This window comes from Haemaphysalis longicornis, unplaced genomic scaffold (genome assembly GCF_048455015.1).
Source record: "Haemaphysalis longicornis isolate Haplotype H1 unplaced genomic scaffold, Haemaphysalis longicornis Haplotype H1 scaffold_1, whole genome shotgun sequence".
Lineage (NCBI taxonomy): Eukaryota > Metazoa > Arthropoda > Arachnida > Ixodida > Ixodidae > Haemaphysalis > Haemaphysalis longicornis.
Window position 1 is genome coordinate 185,592,459 of NW_027526203.1, and position 19,709 is coordinate 185,612,167.

The 19,709-nt window shown below is 47.1% G+C and overlaps 1 protein-coding gene across 1 annotated transcript in view; it reads right to left on the reverse strand.

The window, feature by feature from the left end:
- Window positions 1-19,709, reverse strand: part of LOC144140056 (solute carrier family 25 member 35-like) — a 122,459-nt gene that overhangs the window by 39,343 nt on the left and 63,407 nt on the right. Inside the window, exon 2 of the mRNA XM_077672261.1 lies at window positions 8,719-8,869. Coding sequence (XP_077528387.1) covers window positions 8,719-8,836 — 118 coding nt within the window. The 5' untranslated portion in view covers window positions 8,837-8,869. The remainder of the gene's footprint in view (window positions 1-8,718; window positions 8,870-19,709) is intronic.

The window sequence follows — 19,709 nt, forward strand, 5'->3', positions numbered from 1 at the left end:
AGAGTAACCTTTCGTAGCACTGAGACCTATCGCACTAGGAAAAAGTGCACCATTGAAATAACGGCAGAGATAATTTATGATAAAAGCACAGGATGCGTACTTTACCGCTTCGGAATAAATTTAGCTTTGTCATTGTCAAGTGTTTCTCAATTTTATAAAAATCTTAATTTTACAGCAGTTTTGGCAATTCCTATTGACTTCCTAAAATGTTGAAGCTGTACAATAAGGAGCCCTGGACAAGAGGACAAAGTGATGTAATGGCTAATAAAATTACTCATTTTAGCCAATAAGCCACAATAAACCAATATGAGTTAGCCAGTAACTTCAAAACTGTTTGACATGATGCTAAAATTTATGGCACTCTTCAATGTGGTCGTAATCGGGTCAAGCTTTGGTCACGTACGACTAATCAAACTAGTTAGTCATTTACAGCAAATAAACAACGTCAATCAAGCAGAGCATCTCAATTGACCCATACTTTCTAGCAATAATTTCATTTTGTCTGTATACGGCTAGGGTTCCGTGTATTTTTGCTCTCCGTCAACAAAAACGCATGTGCCCTTCTCTCCCGCGCGCTCCATTTACATTAGTGACTAATTTCCTCCAACTCCCCGCGGTGGCGGGAATAGTCCGCACTGGGGCGCAGTAATGAAGCGAAATTGTCCGTTTCTCCTGCGCGACCTTCGTTGGTGTATGCCTCCTGCAGCCAAAAATTGTGTCACATGTCGTCCACCTTCACAGAGTGCGCGATGGCACAAATTTCTTAATTTTTTGTTGGCGGAGAATAGAAGAAACTTGAAGTGAATTTCGCCGGAGTGCATATATATTTTGAGGCCAACATGCGGTGCGTGCTGCCGAGCGGTTTTTTAAATTTTCTTTGTACCACCCACCGCTTTTTATTTTCTCAATAAACGTTTTGCCTCATCCTCCTATTGATGGTCGCCAAAAGGCAGCCGGCCGTAGAAAGGCCTGACCATTTTATGCCTAATAATAATAAAATACTTCCCCATAGGGAATATAGAGCCAAGTAGCCTCCCAAGCGCGAATTTATTCATCGTATACAGAAATGCTGTAATCAACACTTATTATAATGTTACAATGATAATTTAATGTATGCGACGCGCACCCACAGTGCCTGAAAAAAAAAAAAACATTTGGAACGTGGATAGAGAACTTATTCGTAAGGTATCGGAAGAATCCGACATTGCAGTGCTGATTGAAAATCCGCAACTATGCATGGGCGCCTTAATAAGGGCAAAAATACACAATCGAGGAGTTTGCTCTCAATATACAGGATTTTAGGCAAATGAATGACGCTCGTTGTTTTAAAGATAAGACTTCGATTCTTTTTTTTTTCTTTTTCGAGGGCTCTCGAAAGCATGATGTATGTACAGCATGAATAATTTCCCAGCTAACGCGCCATAATGCCCAATAACAACATTTGCAGAGGATCTCTAAGCGCGCATTCGTATGAGAGGAGTGCAAGAAAGTGTTTCTTTTCGGTATACATCCGTGGACGGGTCTTCTGCCTACCCTCGTCGGACTCAATGCAGATACTTGCATAATCCGTACTGCTTGAATCCAGATGTTAGGAACACTGGCTGAAACACTCTCTTCATTTAAGTTTGACGCCAATCGAGACTTCGGGCGAGATTTGTGATGCACGCGCTATGGAACGCGTCGCACACAATGGGACTTGAGCGCGTGGCGAGGGTTACGCGTTTTGCAGATATCCGCACGCCAACCTGGCGCCAGCCTGATGCGTGTTTTCGCCGACCTAGCCGAGTTATGCTTTCGCGCTAAAATATCCACGAATTACAAGATTTTTTTCTTCATTATAGTGAAACAGCTTATGAACATTACATTTTTCTTAAAGCGTCACAGCGAGCTTATGTTAACGTAAACATTCAGTTTTAAGCTAGCAGAAAGAACGGTAACCTATAACCTTTCTGCAATTTTTGTTTTAACGCGAAAGCATTTCTGGTCTACGCCTGCATAAGCGCGCACCCGGGTGGTGGTATGCGGTTGGGCGTCTTTTTAGACAAGCACGGCGTCGACCGCGGTTTGAAGTCTCGCCGAAAGTGGGCAGTGGCGAGAAGGATGGACGAAGAGTAGGGAAGCGAATTCAGTTCGTCAACACAGTCCGACACACAACCGGAATTGCATTGCAAGCACTGACTGCAGCGCCATCAATCAAATGCTCGCACGGAAATATTTTTAAAGCGGAGCTTTGTACTTCTACCCCCCAAGGGTTCTGCCGCGACCGTTGGTGTCAGCAGAAACCTCCGGCGAACAAATGAAAGAAATTAGTGGCACCGCCAGGATTGAACCTGGAACGAATAGAGAAACGGAATGAGAGCCCGTCTTCTTACCGATTCAGCCACGAACCCACGCGGAGATGGGGAGACAGACGGTGCACTCACCGAGCACATGTGTAGATCTACCCCTTGCGTTCTCTTTGAATGCCACGTGATAGGGTCACGCGAACTCTTGCGCCGTTGTGCACTCCGCCCACGGCACGTGTAGCCACCGTGTTCGTCCCTTGCGCATGCGCTAGGAGTTACTAAAAATTACATTAAGCTCATACCAACGAATGGCATCTCACGTCTCCGTCTTTGTCGCCGATCTCATCGCCTCCGTAGGCGGCGGCAGAGACAGAGGAGAAGTGCGGTCGTCTAACACCGTGTTTAAGCTGTCTTTCATATTATGAAAAAAAAAAAATGTTTCCACTCACGTGCTTTACCAATACTACTCGACCAAACACCATTCAGGGACCATGCATTGCTTTGACCTTAGCAAAGAATATCTCTTTGAAGTAATAAGGGGTGCGGTTAAGTGCATTTCACTTGTTTCTGGTTTTACTCTTTGAAGAGACACGTGTATGAATTCAAGTGACGTCGCATGGGTAACCGTTATAGGTGTCGTTTACAGCTTCGCTTTCCAACCACCTTCACAGGGTGGATTGGCGCGCATTTTTTAGTTGTGCACCCTGGCTCACGAGAGCGTCCAAAAAGAGCGAGCACACGTTTCCCAGAAAAGTAGTATACTTTTATACCACTTCCTGCAAGCTTAATAAACCCTCAGTGCAGGCGTTGTCGTTAATTAAAAGGTAAACCGGCGATATTCGTTTTATAATACGAACATTTGTCAAACGCCGTAAGGAAAAGCACGCGTTAGGAAACATAGCTCACTTTCTTGTGCGGTCCCGACTCCCAGTGATCCTGCCATCTCAAAAGGTCGCTGCTACTTAATTCTTCCTTGCGGAACTAGACGAGAAATTTCTAAAATACGGCACTCATAAAAACCCGATTTCTCCACTAGCTGTTTCCAAACTTTAATGTAGCCGACTCTCAATTTATTTGATATGTTACTTAATTATGTCCACTAACTTACTTGAGTTAAATCTTGAGGTCCGACTTAGGGTATACAAAGCCATGAATTTTTTTTTGTCAATCCGATTTTCCGCTTATTAAACTAAATTTTAGCTGTCCCCGTAGGGTTGAAGTAACGGTCGAGAGTCTGTCAACTATCGTTAATTGAACCTCGTTTAGTCTGATTTTATCAGTTGCTTCGATCAAGTCTAGGAGGCCCATTAGCGTATAAAGCTACGCGTTTTACTCGGGTCAATTCAATATTCCCTTACTGCGATCAAGATTTGATTGTCCCACCAAGACCGAATCGACGCGGTATAAACCCCAATTTTTACCCCCCCCCCCCCCTGAATTGGAAAAATTTTGAAACCGGAAACAATTGCTAGTAATAATATACTAGGTAGATAAGCGTCAAGAATATACGTACAACGTTAGCTTTCTTTTATAACGAAAAATGTAAGAAAACTGCGAAAATTAGATGCAGGCTGCAGCCGTACGTGCGCGTTTCTCGCCACCACCAGAAAACGCAGTAATAATTAATACTGGTGTGAATAAGTAACATTTATGCCTTTTGGCACCATTGGCGTAAATAACTACTCCTTTTCGCATTTTCAGGTCTACATCCCTCTTTATCGCCATTACTGCTGAGTTAACACGGTTAGGCGATCACTTGCGAGATAGGTTGTCCGTTACTTTGCTAACTGCTGATCTCAGGCGTAATGTTTGTAAGTATACTTTATATGCCCTCAAACTGTCTTTATAAAGAGAGTTCACGTGCACCAATCCCGATCGGCGATCGATGCGTTGGTTGACAACGCTCATCTGGCGTCCAGCAGATTTCTGCACGCACGTCACGAAATTACAATAGCTGAGTGGTAGAAAGGCCGGGTAGTCACCTTGATCGCCTAAATTTACAAGAAAAAAGAGGATCGGTTTTATGACGCTTCCAAAGAGACTTTTAATGAAGTTTTCTGCATATAAAACGTGTGCTGGTACTTTATTCTATTGATATTTATGGAAACATAGAGATTATTGCGCCAATTGTCGTACACCTGCACGTTGTTTTCGCGAGTATGTCGCGCACAGCCATCCTAGATGGATAGGCGCGACGTGTTGGCTTTGAAACTACAAGTGCAAAGTGGTCGTGGCTACTTAGACCTCCCCCCGCCATTGATCAGCGGTTGTGTCTATATATCATCAACCAGATCCAGATAATAGTATACCCAGTATAATTATAAAAATCACAAAGCTACGACAGAATAGGGAGCACACTGCGTTCACACGAATTCCAGCACAGTTTTGCACGCGCCGCGCAAACTATACCGCTTGCGCTGCCCTTTGTGGCCAACATGAGAACTGCACTAACCACACTGTTCCAAACTGCCTCACAAATCGTTTTTTTTTCAACAAAATAAGCTCAATTAATTCTGCGAATAACAATTTTAGCCTATTGTGAAGCAAGAAAATGTACATATATTCTTCATCTACTGCAGTCGTTAAAACCGGAAGTTAAGATACAAACTTGCTCTATTTTAACAAATGTTGTTGTTGTGCTTGCTTTTTAAAGCTTAATAGTTATCGTTTCATATATTATAGCACCACAATAAGGAGTTATTGGCTTGTAAGCAAATTTTTTAACCGGAAATGGCGCATGGGTGGATATAACGCTTTTGGCCGAAAAGCGTTATTTTCACCCGGTGGGAATAATGGCGGCCTTTTAGAATCTAAAAACGTTGGCTACAGCCAATCTGTATCCAGTTGAAATCGCGCGAATGTGCTCCGCTGCTGGCGCGGCGCCGTCATGTATGCGTTGTGAGCAGCTGTCCTTGCCGTTTTCCTTCTACCATTCTTCGTGGCCAAGATCGAAAATCATGTTTGCGTGTTTGGTCTTGAAGCCCAGTCATCCTATCTCAGTTGCGAGCGCGTTCTGTGCGAGCGGACAGACAACCGGTTTTTGACGCGTACATGTTCTCTAGCTCATATGAAAGCCAACGTTTTATATAGCCCAGTAACACAAGCAATTTATAAACAAATTGGCGGAAATAATTTTCACTTGGCAGCAAACTTTGAAATCGGAAGGGTGGCGATTCGTAGTGTCGAAACTTGACACTACAATATGTGTCCCTGTCACGTCACCTGCAAACCTAGCTGCTACTGTAGCGGCTGAAACGTTTATTCACTGATTGAAAACCTTCTAACACAAGTATTTGTATAAGTTTTAATTGTATATGTATTTTTAAACATTATTTTGAAAATTTTTTAAGCCACGCTGTCCGCCAACGCCGCCCGCCGGCACTGGGTTGCTCTCAGTGGGGCTATGCCTAGAATGAACGGCAGCGTTCAGCAAACAGACCCAGTGAAGGAGCTTTGGCGATTCTGCCTGACTCAGGGGCCTTTGTTGTGCCAAAATATTCGATTTCCGTTCCTAAATACGCCAACGGCAGCTTAAAAAAGAAAGAGGACGCGCCCTGGGAGAATCGAACTTCCGACCTCCACAACGTGAAGAATGAGTGCAGCCAAATTCTACCTATCGTGCATCCCAACAGATGGCGCCTTCGTGCAAAAACGACTGGTGAATTAAAAAAAAACTGACAAAGGAATAACAAAGCCTGCGATTCACTTTTTTTTAGCTCGGGAGAAGTTTTTAAATATCGCTTTTCATTTCGCATACAGACAAAAGTATGTTGCCGCGCTACTGTATGTCATGGTTGCGAGCATTATTTTTTGGAGGGACACATACGGCTCGTAGATCTAAAAATTTCGATTTAAAAAGTTCTAGGCCGTTATCAGCAAAACCGCTTCTCGTTAAGGTGCTTTAAGTGATGCCCTTTCATTTGGAATAGAGGGTATATACTCGACAAAAATCGGTTGTCTGTCCCTTTAACTTGCCTGCCAAGGTCAGTAGCTGCCGTGCCCTGTCAGAGAATAAGATAACGGCACTGCTCCTGCCACAAGCGAGAGGGGGGCTTCCGATGGCCTAGCAGCTATCTGCAAGTAATCAGCTCGGTGGACAAGCCTTGTTGTACAGCAATACGTTTTGCGCCTGCATTTCTTCACCCTCTCCGTAAAGCGCTCTTTGCGTGCAGTGAAAAAAAAAACAGATAACCATTGGTATGTTTGTTATCTGAATAAACATGACGTTATTGCGCGTCACTCCTTTTTCTAAACATTGTATTATGCTGTCAATGATGTGGAAACATACGGGGATATTTTTCTGGCCTTTCTGTGGTGTGTTGGGGCAGATTTCGCCTCAACCAATTTTAGCTTCAAGGAAATTTTTCATACGTCCCGTCAGTTTCATTGTAGCGGGATTCGACTGTAATCGTCGTCATATGCATAGAAGAGGTTGTTGTCTTCCTCGTGGCGAATTGTGGATGCAGTTATCCTCAGCGTTGAGGACTTCCACTAGCTCAATTGGCGAAGCTCGTACTAAGTCGTGCAAGGCTTGAACCATAGTGAAGCTGCAGGATGTCTTTATACAAGAGCACTGACGGACACATCACCACGCATTTGTACAAGTTTGAAATTGTTTGTTTACATGTTCGGTCATTGCTTTGCACTGTGCGAATGGTAGTCATCGTCATATGCATCGGTATCATGTTCCTCATGGTAATAATTACATGCGCAGTACCGCTTAATGACGGCGCTGAAGGTTTTTTTTTTCTTTTTTTTTTGCTAAAGCCATTGCGTGAGCCGGCCAGGACTCAGCGGTTGCCGCGATGCATGCGCTCAGGACCGCTCGGCATTTTCTTGATATTTTTTCATGCAACGGTAAACTTACGGCCAGTAATACCACCTCCGCTGTTAGAATGGAGTGACGGAAGGTGCTGCATGTGGGCCCTCACGGCAGATTTCCTGGTATGCTCACATGCGGCTTGCATTCATTAGAGTTTGGTGACTTTTTGGTCTAAACAATGTAGTGTGACACACTCTACCAGTAGAAAAAAGGCGCAAAGGCATTCCGGTCAAGGTTGGCCCGAAATGTATCAAAACACTTGCGGAGTATAGTTGTGCTTTGGAGCACAGCAAAGGTTGGCTTAGGCCAAAGTGTTGCCGTATCAGGAACGTTTGATTTTGGCTCCTCAAGCCCACCTAGCAGCTCGCTATACATTTTTCCCATGGCATAAATGAGCGCGTGCTGTCTTTCCTCCATGGCGCTCAGAAAGAGCACAGAGCCAACTCAGGAAAAAGCACTGCCAAAATTGGAGCAGCGACCGAACAAACCATGTGTGGTGCTACTACCTATGAGAAAGTGTAGAAATGCATCAGCCGGCCAGTGTAAAAGCAGACAGCCAGCTTGATCATGAGGTTGAATGAGCTAATGATTTCTTACTTTTGGCACAAGCTCTTCTACATGCATGCACTGACACTGAGCTAGGGCACTGACTTTAACTGGTGCATTCATATGCAAAGATCATGCGAGCCCTGTTGTACACCAAGGCAACTTGACTGGAATGGAAGCTAAAACCTAGCTTACTGCCAATTGCAGCGAAGCACCCTGTTTGGCAATGCTTACGTGCTGAAATTTGTGTTTTTTAATAAACTTGTGTTTAGGAAAAGTTATCAGATGCATTTATTTTCAAATAACACGTCTCAGCCTCACTGATATATTGCCTGTTGCAGCACCTGTACATACTAAAGTCTATTCAGGCGCAGTGACAGGCAACGCGGCGCATAAATATTATGTTTATTGTGGCATTGCTAACACCTTCATAGTGTATTTTAGCCTCAATATGTGCTGCTAGAATTCATGACCTTTCTGCCATTGGGCCATACCAACTTTTTGCCGCAGCTCCGCCTTGATTGAAACTTCACCGCAGCATGAATGTGCCTGAGGTGAAGCACCCTTTAAAGGCAGACGTGGTCTTTTCCACTGCTCGGGTCAATTTTTCACTGGTGAACCCATGTAACTGCTTCTACAGTAAAATATCTATCTATTCACGCTGCAGCCTGAGACCCACGCAATCTCAGAGAATACGCTTTATTAATTGAGTTCATGGCTACTTTTTCCGTCTAAAAATGGACAGCGCATTCCCGTAAATAAAACCACTGCCGGTTGCTTAAAGCTATACAGACTTCTCTATTCATCGCGACTCGCGACTAAGGAAGTGTCATTCCAATCCAGGGTTTACCACCAAAACGGCGACCGCGAACTCGCGGTTACGATTATGTCGCAGGTTAGGGGCGTGACCGGGTGCGCCTAAAACAAATGAAGTGTACGCGTGAAGAACAACTTATATTTTGTCGTGTCACTTTTCTGACGGGTCTGACGGGTTGAGAGAGAGAGAGAGAGAGAGAGAGAGAGAGAGAGAGAGAGAGAGAGAGAGAGAGAGAGAGAGAGACCCACCCTTGATTGGCGGTTGCAGCTCGCCCTGCAGCTGAATTCGTAGCTTAGCCACTTCGATGGGGTGCGTGAACAGGCTAGCCGAGCACGAGGCGACGGCGGCGACAACTACTTCCGCCATGGGAGCACTTCCCGGAACTGAATAGGATCCACCCTGCGAGTGTAGCAGGGACACACAAGGCACGAACAAGTTAATCATGAACGCCCAGCGTCTTAAAGCCAGACGACCGGGTGCAAAAGCCCGCGCGCTTTACGGTGAATCCGGTTGGACAGCTCACGCTGATGAACACCGTTGGACAGTTATAATCGACGTAATGATGTATTCATTTAGTGAAATCTACGAAAGCTAGCTGACAATTACGTGCGACAGTTCAACCTTCCCAATAGACAACTGGGTCATGAATAATAAGAAAGAACGCAAACCGCCGTGAAGCCGAGCATGACTCGACATAGACGTACAGTTGGACAATATTCCCGCGTACTAGAGCCGCTTGCAGAAAAACTTGGCAGTCACCACACAACCTCCCGGTGCCTGTTGAGCAAAGCCGCTCAGCAAACAAGAGCGATAACTTGAGTACCATAAGTAACGGTGAATCCCATTAACCGACCGAGGACACCGAAATAATTGTCTGACTGGAGGCGACTTCCACGGCAGCCTTTCCAGCAGTCCCAGCCGCCGGCAAGAGGTTTTGCTTAAGAAATCTTTTTGCCATATGAGCAAAATCTTCGTTTCTATGACACACTTAAACTGCCGCAAACCAGTTCGTACGTTTGTAAAAGAAAACCAACTCTGCTGTACTGAATAATTCTATACGAAGCCGTCGTAAATATAAGGCATACAACTGACTTGCTTTTGTAATTACTTTCAGCGGAATGTTTGCTTTACAACAGCTATAGAAGCCTTACGCTCTCTTTGTATACACTCTAAGGAATTGCCGCGGGTAAGCTTCACCACAACGCTCCTGAACGACCAATCAGCGTAACCAAATGTGCCAAGTTTCCACATGACAACGCCCATCATAGATCAGAGTAAAAAAATAGAAACTGAGCTGGGACAACAGTGCAAGACGTGCATTTGAACTGTTTTCTTATTTACTTTTTTATCATGCTTGACCTCGTCCTTCGCCAAGTTCCACATTTGCTCACGCTGATTGGTCGATCAGGAGCGTTGTGATTAAGCCCACCGGCGGCAATTAGATTGTAGCTATAGGCGTCGTGCTTAGGCGGACTTATAGCCTTGCAAAAACTACAACATGCCTTTCCAAGTTAAAGTCAACGCAAGCGTTTTTCTTTTACGTATCCCACGGTATACACATCGTGTTGTGATATAAATCGAAAGTAAAATCCGGCACCTAATAAGACCATCGGACGAGCACCAAACGAACAACAACAAACTGAGATGAGTTCCATTGAAGCAGACGGTCGGTAAAGCAGTCCCCCGGGTAACTTCACAAAAGCGATCTGTCTAGCCTGCACCGCTAGTGGTCAGGATTCCCTCCACGTATACTGCGTAAACTCCGCCCCCCTCCTTTAAACTAGAAGGCGAAAAGCAAAAACGCCCGTGTGTACGAGATTTCGGCGCACGTTAAAGATCCACAGGTGGTCGAAATTAATCCGGAGCCCTCCACTACGGCGCGCCTCATCGCCTGCGTTGCGTCGGCGCGTTAAACCCTACAATCAATCAATCAATCCTTTAACCTAGAGTGCTAAATTGGCTGATTCACGAATTCCCAATCAGTCACCATGAGGACATGGAACTGCAGGCGCAGCCCTCGCGGTAATTATACATGGCAGCAAATCAAATTTACACTTATTAGACGCCCTTAGGTAGCTTCTTTAACGTCTATAGCGTTAATTGTATACGGAGGGAAGTGGGAAAACATGTATAGCTTGAAACCGGTGCCGTGCTGCGGTCGCAACGGCCTGTGACCAAATCTGCGCGGTTCCATACTGCCCAAGCACGGTGCGAGAAAATTCCAGGCTGCTCGATCAACGGGGTCCCAGATAAAAAAAAAAAAGCAAACGCAGGGGCTCCGCGGCTGGCAGAAACCCCGTATTTGAAACAACAACAACGAGAAAAAACAAACGAAACTTGGCGTAATCACAGGCGTTCTGCGGGGCCGACCATCGTTGGATAGCAATCTGCAGTGCGCTTGGCGCAAGGCGATAAGCCGCAAGGCAAAATACGGTAAGCGTCTCTGCTCTGTGGTAATTAATTCATCCATGCTTATACTCCAGACCCGCGCCCCATTCTTTGGGGAAGAGATTACCGGGGCGGTGTTCTGTCGGACACAACACGCTTCGTAGCGTTGTCGAAGAGTGTTTCAGGGTCCACTTAATTGCTACTCGGTACGAAACAGCGCGTAGGCGGACATTGTTTATTAACCTCCTTACGCCTCTTGCGACCTCTAAAAAACCCACAAGACCACCCTGTTCTAGTTGTTGTCCTGTAATCCTAATAAGCTCCGAAATCCATTCTCCTCCAATAGCTAGAGTTCCTCTATATAGCTCCCGCAGGCAGAGCTATATAGAACTCTACCAATAGCTCTCTGGCAGCGCCTCCAAGTGCCAGTCACCGGGAGGGCACTTCCGTTATCTGCACATGCATCAACCCTCGCCATCCAACTTCCATCCTTCGGCGAGGAAAAAAAGAAAAGGTAGTGTGAACATTGCCATTACGCCGAGAAATTATATCGGTAGCTTATTACCGCCGAGACTAGAACGATTGCACTTTTTGCTTTTTTGAAGTGCTTCGCTTTGACCAAGGGACCTTGCATGATCGAGTGGCCATGCTTTGACAATCAAGGGCGTTTGATTCGGTAACGGTGCGCCAGATATAAAAAAAAAAAACGCCCTTCGCATCCTTTCTGAACGCATTATATTAAAGGAGTACCGACACAAAATTTTCGTGTTACGTTTTTTTCGCTGCTTTGGGTGCCTATTAGAGAATGGCACATTAGACGGTCGATCGCGGCGTAAACAATCATTTGCGGCGTCGTTTATTCGTGTCAGTTTCGGTTTCGACAAAACGAACGCCGAGCGGCCGTCATGACAGAATATAGCACCTGACGTCACCATTCTTGTCGCACCGCTGCCGGTCTGGACCTGGGCGCGCGCGTGAGCGAGCGCACGCGCTCTCCCTGATCGACCGAGGTCTTCACCATCCCCGCGCGCCCGGGCAGCATGACGTCAGTCCCAATACCATGATGTGTACACACGGTGTAGCAGCGAGCGCCAACCGCAGCCAGCGCGTCGGCTACGTCACGGGAGCCCCGACGTTCCCAGTTTGGGGCAAGTAAGCAGATGATGTCATGCTGGCCCGCTCTGGGCTTTCTCGTGCGGGCAGAGATTAAAATGGACTTAAAATATGTTATATTGAATGAACGGCTACTGTTGAAACTTGCTGTGAGATATCTCCTGATAAAAAGGAAGCATTTTACATAGTTTCGTCAGCTTTGAAATTTCGTGTCACTACTCCTTTAAAGGAGCCATGAAGAGAAAACACAAGTTTGGTTCATTCGAAAGATTGCCTCGTTAGAACCATAACGACACCACTTATAACGCAAACTTCGCTCAAATAAGCTACATAATTAGGAAAAAAGGAAATGACCATGCGACCCACCAGCTCATTTTCCGCAACAGAACCTATGATGTCACTCGAGAATGCTCTGCGATTGGCGGAGGCCGGCAAAAGCAAACGCATGTTAGGCAGGGCTTACAGTTTGCATAGCGAGCGAAATGCCCGTGAAACATACTGCACATTCTTTTTATGACAAAGAACGGTGGAGTAAACGGTTGAAGTTCCGAACGAACACGCAAGCGTGTGCGCCAATGCGTACGAAACTACCGCCTGGCCGAGCTCGACATCTCGCCGTCGCGCAGACGAATTTTCGGGTTCGAGGCGCTCTGACCTTGGGGGAAAAATGCCGTAAACACCGCGCATTGACGCTCGTATCTTTCTGGTCGAAGCAGAGAGCTCGCGCGAACGGCTTTCCATACACGACACCGGCCAACTGGCATAAGCGATACTGCTACTGAAGTTGAACTATTATTAACCGTAATAAAAATACGGCACATACGTACCAGTCTGTATTCGTCCGTCGCGACGGGGCTGACGAGGCAGCGGTGCCGACGGCAGGGCGTTCGTCTGTTGTGGCTATCGCGGAATGGTCGCTTTCCCGTCCACCGCGTATCCCACAACTCTTGCCGCTCGTGCACTTAGAAGCATTGAGCGTTTTTGTGGTGTGAGGTTGTTAAATGCAAGCCCTAGCTCCTCGGCGAGTGTTTTGTTCTCCGGATCAGGCGATTCCATGACTAGGGCTGCGGGTGCACTAGCTTTTACAAGTATTTTTAAAATGGCCGCCGTCTCGGTCGACTCCCGCGTGTGGGTGCTATACGGAGTCGACATACTAAGTATCTGTTTCATGGACCGGCCCGTGTGACGCCGTTGCTCACGTCACCAAATGTGCAATTTTAGCGGGAGATTTAAAATTTTGGCTTAAATTGCCTTATTTCTCAGTGAATAAAGCATCATTTGCTTCCGGGAAAGCGCTTGGGGTACCATGAAACACCTAATCTTTCCAATAAAACAAACTTTTGTTTTCTCTTCATGGCTCCTTTAAGCTTCACAAAAACATTCAGTACCGGCGAAATTTCGAGGTAAGTAGGCGCACTTCCTAAAATGCCCCGGCCTACACATACGCATATAATGTTTGGCGCGAAAAGCGTTGACCTTCCCATATCCGCAATACTGCAGAACTCCTACCTAAATGAAGTTCTGGCCACGCCAGGGAACGCAGAACCGTAAAAAACAAACAAAAATTGCCGGTTATTTTAGGCGTCGAAATTCACGTTTATTACGTGTAGCGAACTATTTTGCGTTGTTAAAGACCTAGCGATCCACAATGCGTATCACACGGAATTTCTTCACTTTCTAAAGTTTCAGTGCGTGGCACCGTGCGATTTCAAAGGACCCCTTCTTGTCCAGAGTCAGCATCGTCTGTACGTAACAACGATCATCATTACTGCTGCCGCGTCATTGTAGACGCAGGATTAACCAAGACCCTAACTGTGCCCCTTTCCGGAAAATAAGGCATTGCTCGACATCGAGGTGTACTTCCTTTCTTTATCTCTCTCTCATACACACAATTAGTTACAACTCTCCGATTAGGAGAAACCCTGCCGTCAGTACGCAGGCCACTCTCTAGTATATAAAACTTCAAGAGAGGTGAGTAAAGCCTCCAAGGTAAGCCAGATTCAATTTGAATGGATTCCTCGCCACTACAACACTCCCGCCAACAAAGCAGAAACAAAGCAGACTCGGTATTAGGTGCGTAAGCACGGATATAAGCTTCTTTACCTCCTTCACACACCGCACAGACCCCAGAACTGATTGATTGTAGGGTATTAACGCGCTGACGCAACGCAGGCGATAAGGCGTGCCGTAGTGGAGGGCTCCGGATTAATTTTGACCACCTGGGGAACTTTAAAGTGCGCCTAAATCTCGAACACGCGCGTTTTTGCTTTTCGCCTCAATCAGAAAAGCGACCGCCGCGGCCGGGAATCGAACCCGCGTCCTCGCCCTCAGCAGCACAACGCCTTAGCGACTGAGCCACCGCGGCGGGTAGACCCGAGAACTAGCACTCCACGCCGCGCAAGCCCCTCTCCCCTCCACCCCCCCCCCCCCCCCGACCCCACTTACGCACACAAGCACGCCCATACACGCGTGCGCTTTGCCTCCGCCCCCTTACCCCCCCCGCCAACTGCGCAGGCTGGGCACCCAGCCGCAGTGGTTGGAAGGGGGGAGGGCAGGGGCATCGTCTCCTCAACCAGGGGCTCAACCAAGCGTCTCCCCACACAGCACGTATGTACGCCCGTCACAGACAACCGCGCGGCCGGTTCCGGCTACGCCGTCACGGGGCTGCCACGCACAAAATAGCCCGGTATTAGACATTGATCCCATTTTACTGTTCAAGATTCAAATAACCCGCGGACAGAAGCCCAGAAACAAACAAAAAACATTTCCCGCATGTACGAAATCTGCCGAGCTCACAGTTCACACTGTTCCTGTTGCTCCGGTCAAAAAACAAAAACATAGTTGACCTTTTTTCAGACTGTTTCTGCCATGACGCTGTGCGGCGGCGCTTAAAAACCGACCACACGTTTTAACGCGACCGACCACGCAGCCGCGCCATGCTTGGCGGCTGCACGAAACGCGATGAAAACCTTGCAGTCCGCTAGGGGCGCTGCACGAGGGAGGGGAGCTAAGGGGAGCGGCCTTGGAAGGGTCGTCGCATGCGTCGCCGGCGGTGTGTTCACCTTTCAGCCGAGCGTGTTGTCCTGTGGTGTTGTGCTGTGGATGTGGCCTGTTTTGTGCGCGTCCCGTATTTAACGTCTTGAATGTACGTTGTGCGTTTTCCTTGTCGATCGACATTGGCAGGAATGTGGCGAAACCTTCAAGCACATCATTCCGCCGAAGCCACGGACGGCAAGCTTGTATTGGTGCTATAGGAGGCATTTACAATGTTTTTCTCACAGGATAAAACTTCATGCGTTCAGCATGCATGATTTCATCGCTTCTTTAAGCTGCCTAAAATTCGACCAAGCCTGTTGTGAGGCTCACTGTAAGGCCCTGAATAAGGAAAGAGTTGAGCCGCCGGCCGGCCGGCAAAAGCATTTGATTGATTGATTGCGGGTTTTAAACGCCGACGCTACACAGGCGATGACGTGCGCCGTATACTAGAGGGCTCCGGATTAATTTTGACCTCAACCTGGTTCGGTGGCGTCCGCAAAAAAATACTAAGAACAAAACCTGCGCTGCCCGTAATTGGTGCACCACCGCATAAAGTAACGTGCGCCAAAATCTCGAACGCACGGGCTTTTTGCTTTTGCGCGCCTCCGTCAGCAAAGCGGCCGCCGCGGCCGGGAGGAAAATTCATTTGAATCTCGGAAATGTTGCGCTTTCAAATTTATGCACTCTACATGCTTTATTGGAGTGTATGCAAGAAATAAACTGGAACATGCCCTTCAAATTGTGCTTGTGTATATATTTTGCAGGTGTATACTGATTCCCAGCGAACTTGCAATTATTTTCCCGACATTTGCTATTGTAAACATTGAAATTGTTTTCTTGGATGTCAGATATAATTAATTTTAAATATTTGTACACCAGTAACAAATGAACCGCGGTCAAGAGCTGAAACACGAAAAGCAAAGTTCAATCATAGGCCGGGAAAGGTTGATACTATCCCAGGTTATTTCGCTTTGAAGGCGCAAAGACTGCCCTTTAAAAGTGTTATTCAACATCGCCTGTATTCCTCCTCCAGAAGCTACTATGTTTACGTTTCTTTGTGTACATTTCTGTTGTCTTATTCAAGTTTGAAAGTGCAGTACTGAGTTGGGGAAGTTGGTGTCCGTTTACGATGAAAAATAGCGCGGAAGGAAGACCGACAGCACGACCAATGCCACCGTCAATGCCTCCGAGGCATTGGCACGACGCAGACAAGATAGCTCTTGTTAAGTTATGGGGCCCGTCTTCTTTTTGCGCTATTTTCATCATTCAGTATGCGTTCATGTTCCAAGCTCGCCCGCATGCGCCCGAAAACTGCCTTTGCCGCGATATGGCAATAAAATACTGGCGAAAGTTACCAATGCACCTGGATCAATATCTAGGCGCAGCATTGTTAGTGAATGACTGCATCGAACAGACAGCCGTTCTAGCTCTGGACAATGAAAGGAGCTCGTCTGCTTAGGCGCCGAAAGACGCGAAAGAACCAGCGTAGCAACGAAGCCGTCTGCCCGCAACATGTGTCAGCGCCAGTTCCAAATTACATTGTCCTTTTAGTCATTTCTTCAATTGAGGAACTGCTTGCACCCTTTTTGCGTACCATATTTACGGACACAAATCAAATTTCCGCCTATCAAGGGCGATTTCGGAAGAAACGTTATGCCAACCGCCGGCACTCCGTACTTTCGGTGGCAGCGTATCGGCGCTAGCGCTAGCTCCCCTCCTCCATTGTGGCGCCACCTAGGAGCTGTAATCGCTGATCTGTGCAGCCTCTCGCTTCCGCCCGTCACACTTCCCCTTTAGTAGTGGCGCCACCGTCCTTTTTTTACGGACGGTGGCGCCACCATTCGGCGCTCCGTTCGTTAGTGGAATGAGCCGGTGCATTTGGACTAAGCAGCCTGCCGTTGTTCTTGGCGTGTTTGCTTCGTGATTTGAATGTTTTGGTGGTATTGTGAGCGGATATGCGCGGTGATATGAAGTCTAGACACATGTGTTGGGTTGTTAGATACAATAGAGAGTTTTAGAATAACGTACGCAGACGTACGCAAACAGTTAACGAACGCTATTTTTTGCGTATCTTCGCACTGCGCATGCGCCGTACGTTAAGCAGCTTCTGCGTTTAGCGGACGGAAGAATAGCGGACGCTATTTCAGCAAAATAGCGCGCGTACGTGAAGCCGCTTGCGTTTCCAACATGGCGGCAAGTAGCGCGACAACCATCCACGGTTCCGCTCTTCTGTGGACAGTAATTTGCTTCCGATGGACCTGAGTTTTTAAATACTTCGAGTGGTTAGCACGTCGCCCTCGCGCAGCTCTGTATCGTCGTAACATCGCTGACTGTCCGAATGAAGCTCGCAGCCAAGCCAGCGACCGAAGCTCTCTTTCTCTCTCGCTGTGCGTGCGTGCGTGCGTGCGTGCGTGCGTGTGTGTGTGTGTGTGTGTGTGTGTGTGTGTGTGTGTGTGTGTGTGTGTGTGTGTGTGTGTGTGTGTGTGTGTGTGTGTGTGTGTGTGTGTGTGTGTGTGTGTGTGTGTGTGTGTGTGTGTGTGTGTGTGTGTGTGTGTTGTAAACACGTTCGCTTCGCGATGAAATGCGACATTGTGCTTCGGCGGGTGGATAGTGCTTCCCATGCTATGGAATATCTTTCTCGAGCGACGTACCACTCATCCTCGCATCCGGTATATGCAGTGTGCGTGGCTAAAAGCCTTTTCGGCTTGCGGGCCAGAGTTAAGTGACTCGCTGTTCGTCCCCGCAAACCGCGCGCGAGGTGAGTGCCGGATTTACGACGGGCGGGAGGAGGCAAACAACCGATCGCCTGTCAATCACGGTTCACACTTGCAACGAATGTGGTGACGTTGTGTTCGTTCGAAACGCCTCTCTGGATTGTTTTGAAGTTGAATAAAATGTAGGCGTCAAACCCGGGCATTCGGTTGAGGGCGTTCCCTGCGATTGCACGAAAGACGTGCCACGGGGCTTAAACGCTTTCTTTATGGAACGTACTCAGGTAAGAGAATATTCATGTCGTGTTATGGCCGTGTTGCATTCAATACTAACGAGAAAGCGTTTGTTTACAATTGTTTGGATAGTCGCAAAATGTTTAAGCACTCCGGTACTCCGCTGGCATATCAGCCGGCGATTCATTTCGCAAAACATTTCACAGATGGCGCCGTTAGCATTGGCGTGTCGCTACGCAAAACTGATGAGACGCTCTACTAAAACTCCTCTCGCGGTGTTCACGTAGCGTGACGCAAAAATTTAGCGTTTACCGTACGCAAACGCAACAAACGCTGTACTAAAACTCTCTAATGATGGCTACGCAAACTTGTCGGACGCTCCTAAAGTCGGGTATAGGCTACAACATGGCCGCTTTTTGCAGCGATCTACGCTTCGCTCCACCTGATATAAGTACGAATAAAACTACTATTATTAGTATTCATTTTTTCTTAAATGCTACAACAGCTACGTAAAATTATGTGACGCTTCTAAATTGGGGAAACGGCTTCATTGACATAAGGGCTTTTTGCAGCGCCCTGTGCCTGGCTCAGGGCGATCTTAGTAGGAATAAAACTATTACTGTTATTCATTTCTACCACTTTAAATTGTCTTCACTGGTTTCAGTGACTACGGTTTCCACGCCAGCCTGAACGCCGGGATACCTCTATACGTGTGCTTTGAAGAGAAGGGCATTAAGTACGAGATCGAATACCGTGTGGCTGTGGAAACGTAATGGCAGTTTACACTTTGTTTCTGTAATCGTGAGCTTTGTGACTTCGGTTTTGGTGAGCGACACTGCGACAGCATGGGGGCCTGAGAGCCGAAGCGAAACTCCCACGTTTGTAGTGGTCATTTTATTAAGAGCCAAGGTTATTCAACCACCCAACAGCCCAAGCTACAAACCACCCCCCCTCCACTGCCCGTTTTACCACGTGCGTGGAATAAAGGCTGCCACCGATAATTGAAAACTGTGCCAGTGTTAACGTCAGCCTGTTTTTTTTTAATGCTGAGGTATCCTATACCGAGTACCTAAACAATCGTATAATGCCTTTTGAAAATTCCAAATACGCGCGACATATACTCGGTTATAACTTAAGAAAGGCAACGGAAGTTGCCACTGTACCTCATCACCGTAGCCGGATGTTACTCCGCGCGGCGCAAGTAGTGCGTTACTGGGAATATTTTGAACACGGCGTGAGCCGTTTCCACCATTTTTTAGTCTTAATATACTTACAAACTACTCCAGCGACGGCAAACAAACTGGCTGAGAAAAGGCAGACGATATAACGCATTCATAGCAATTTCCTTTCAAAACACACGCGCCCGTTTAAATCCGGGTTTGTTGCTTAGGTGGAGTGATACCATACATCGAGCTATTGCTGTTCTTAACTTGTTCCCGAGTATAGTTGCCTCGAACAGAGGTGCATCAGTCCGAGTCCCCCAGCACAGACGCATTTTCGACATGCTGGAAGCAGTTAGGATTTGGAGATGGGTGCATGGAAGTGCAAAATTGAAAGAGCAAAATCATCCAGCCCCCCCCCCCGGTCAACGACCACGACGGTTGAACACGAAGCTTTCTTCGTGCGAAAGCGAATAGGAAATGGTCAAAGAGAAAGACGCTGCAATCAAAAAAGAGAACTGCGTGCTGGGTCATTTCAAAGCTCAACAAGTCAAAGTTTAAATCCAGAAGGCAACCAAGTAAACCCACACCAGAAGG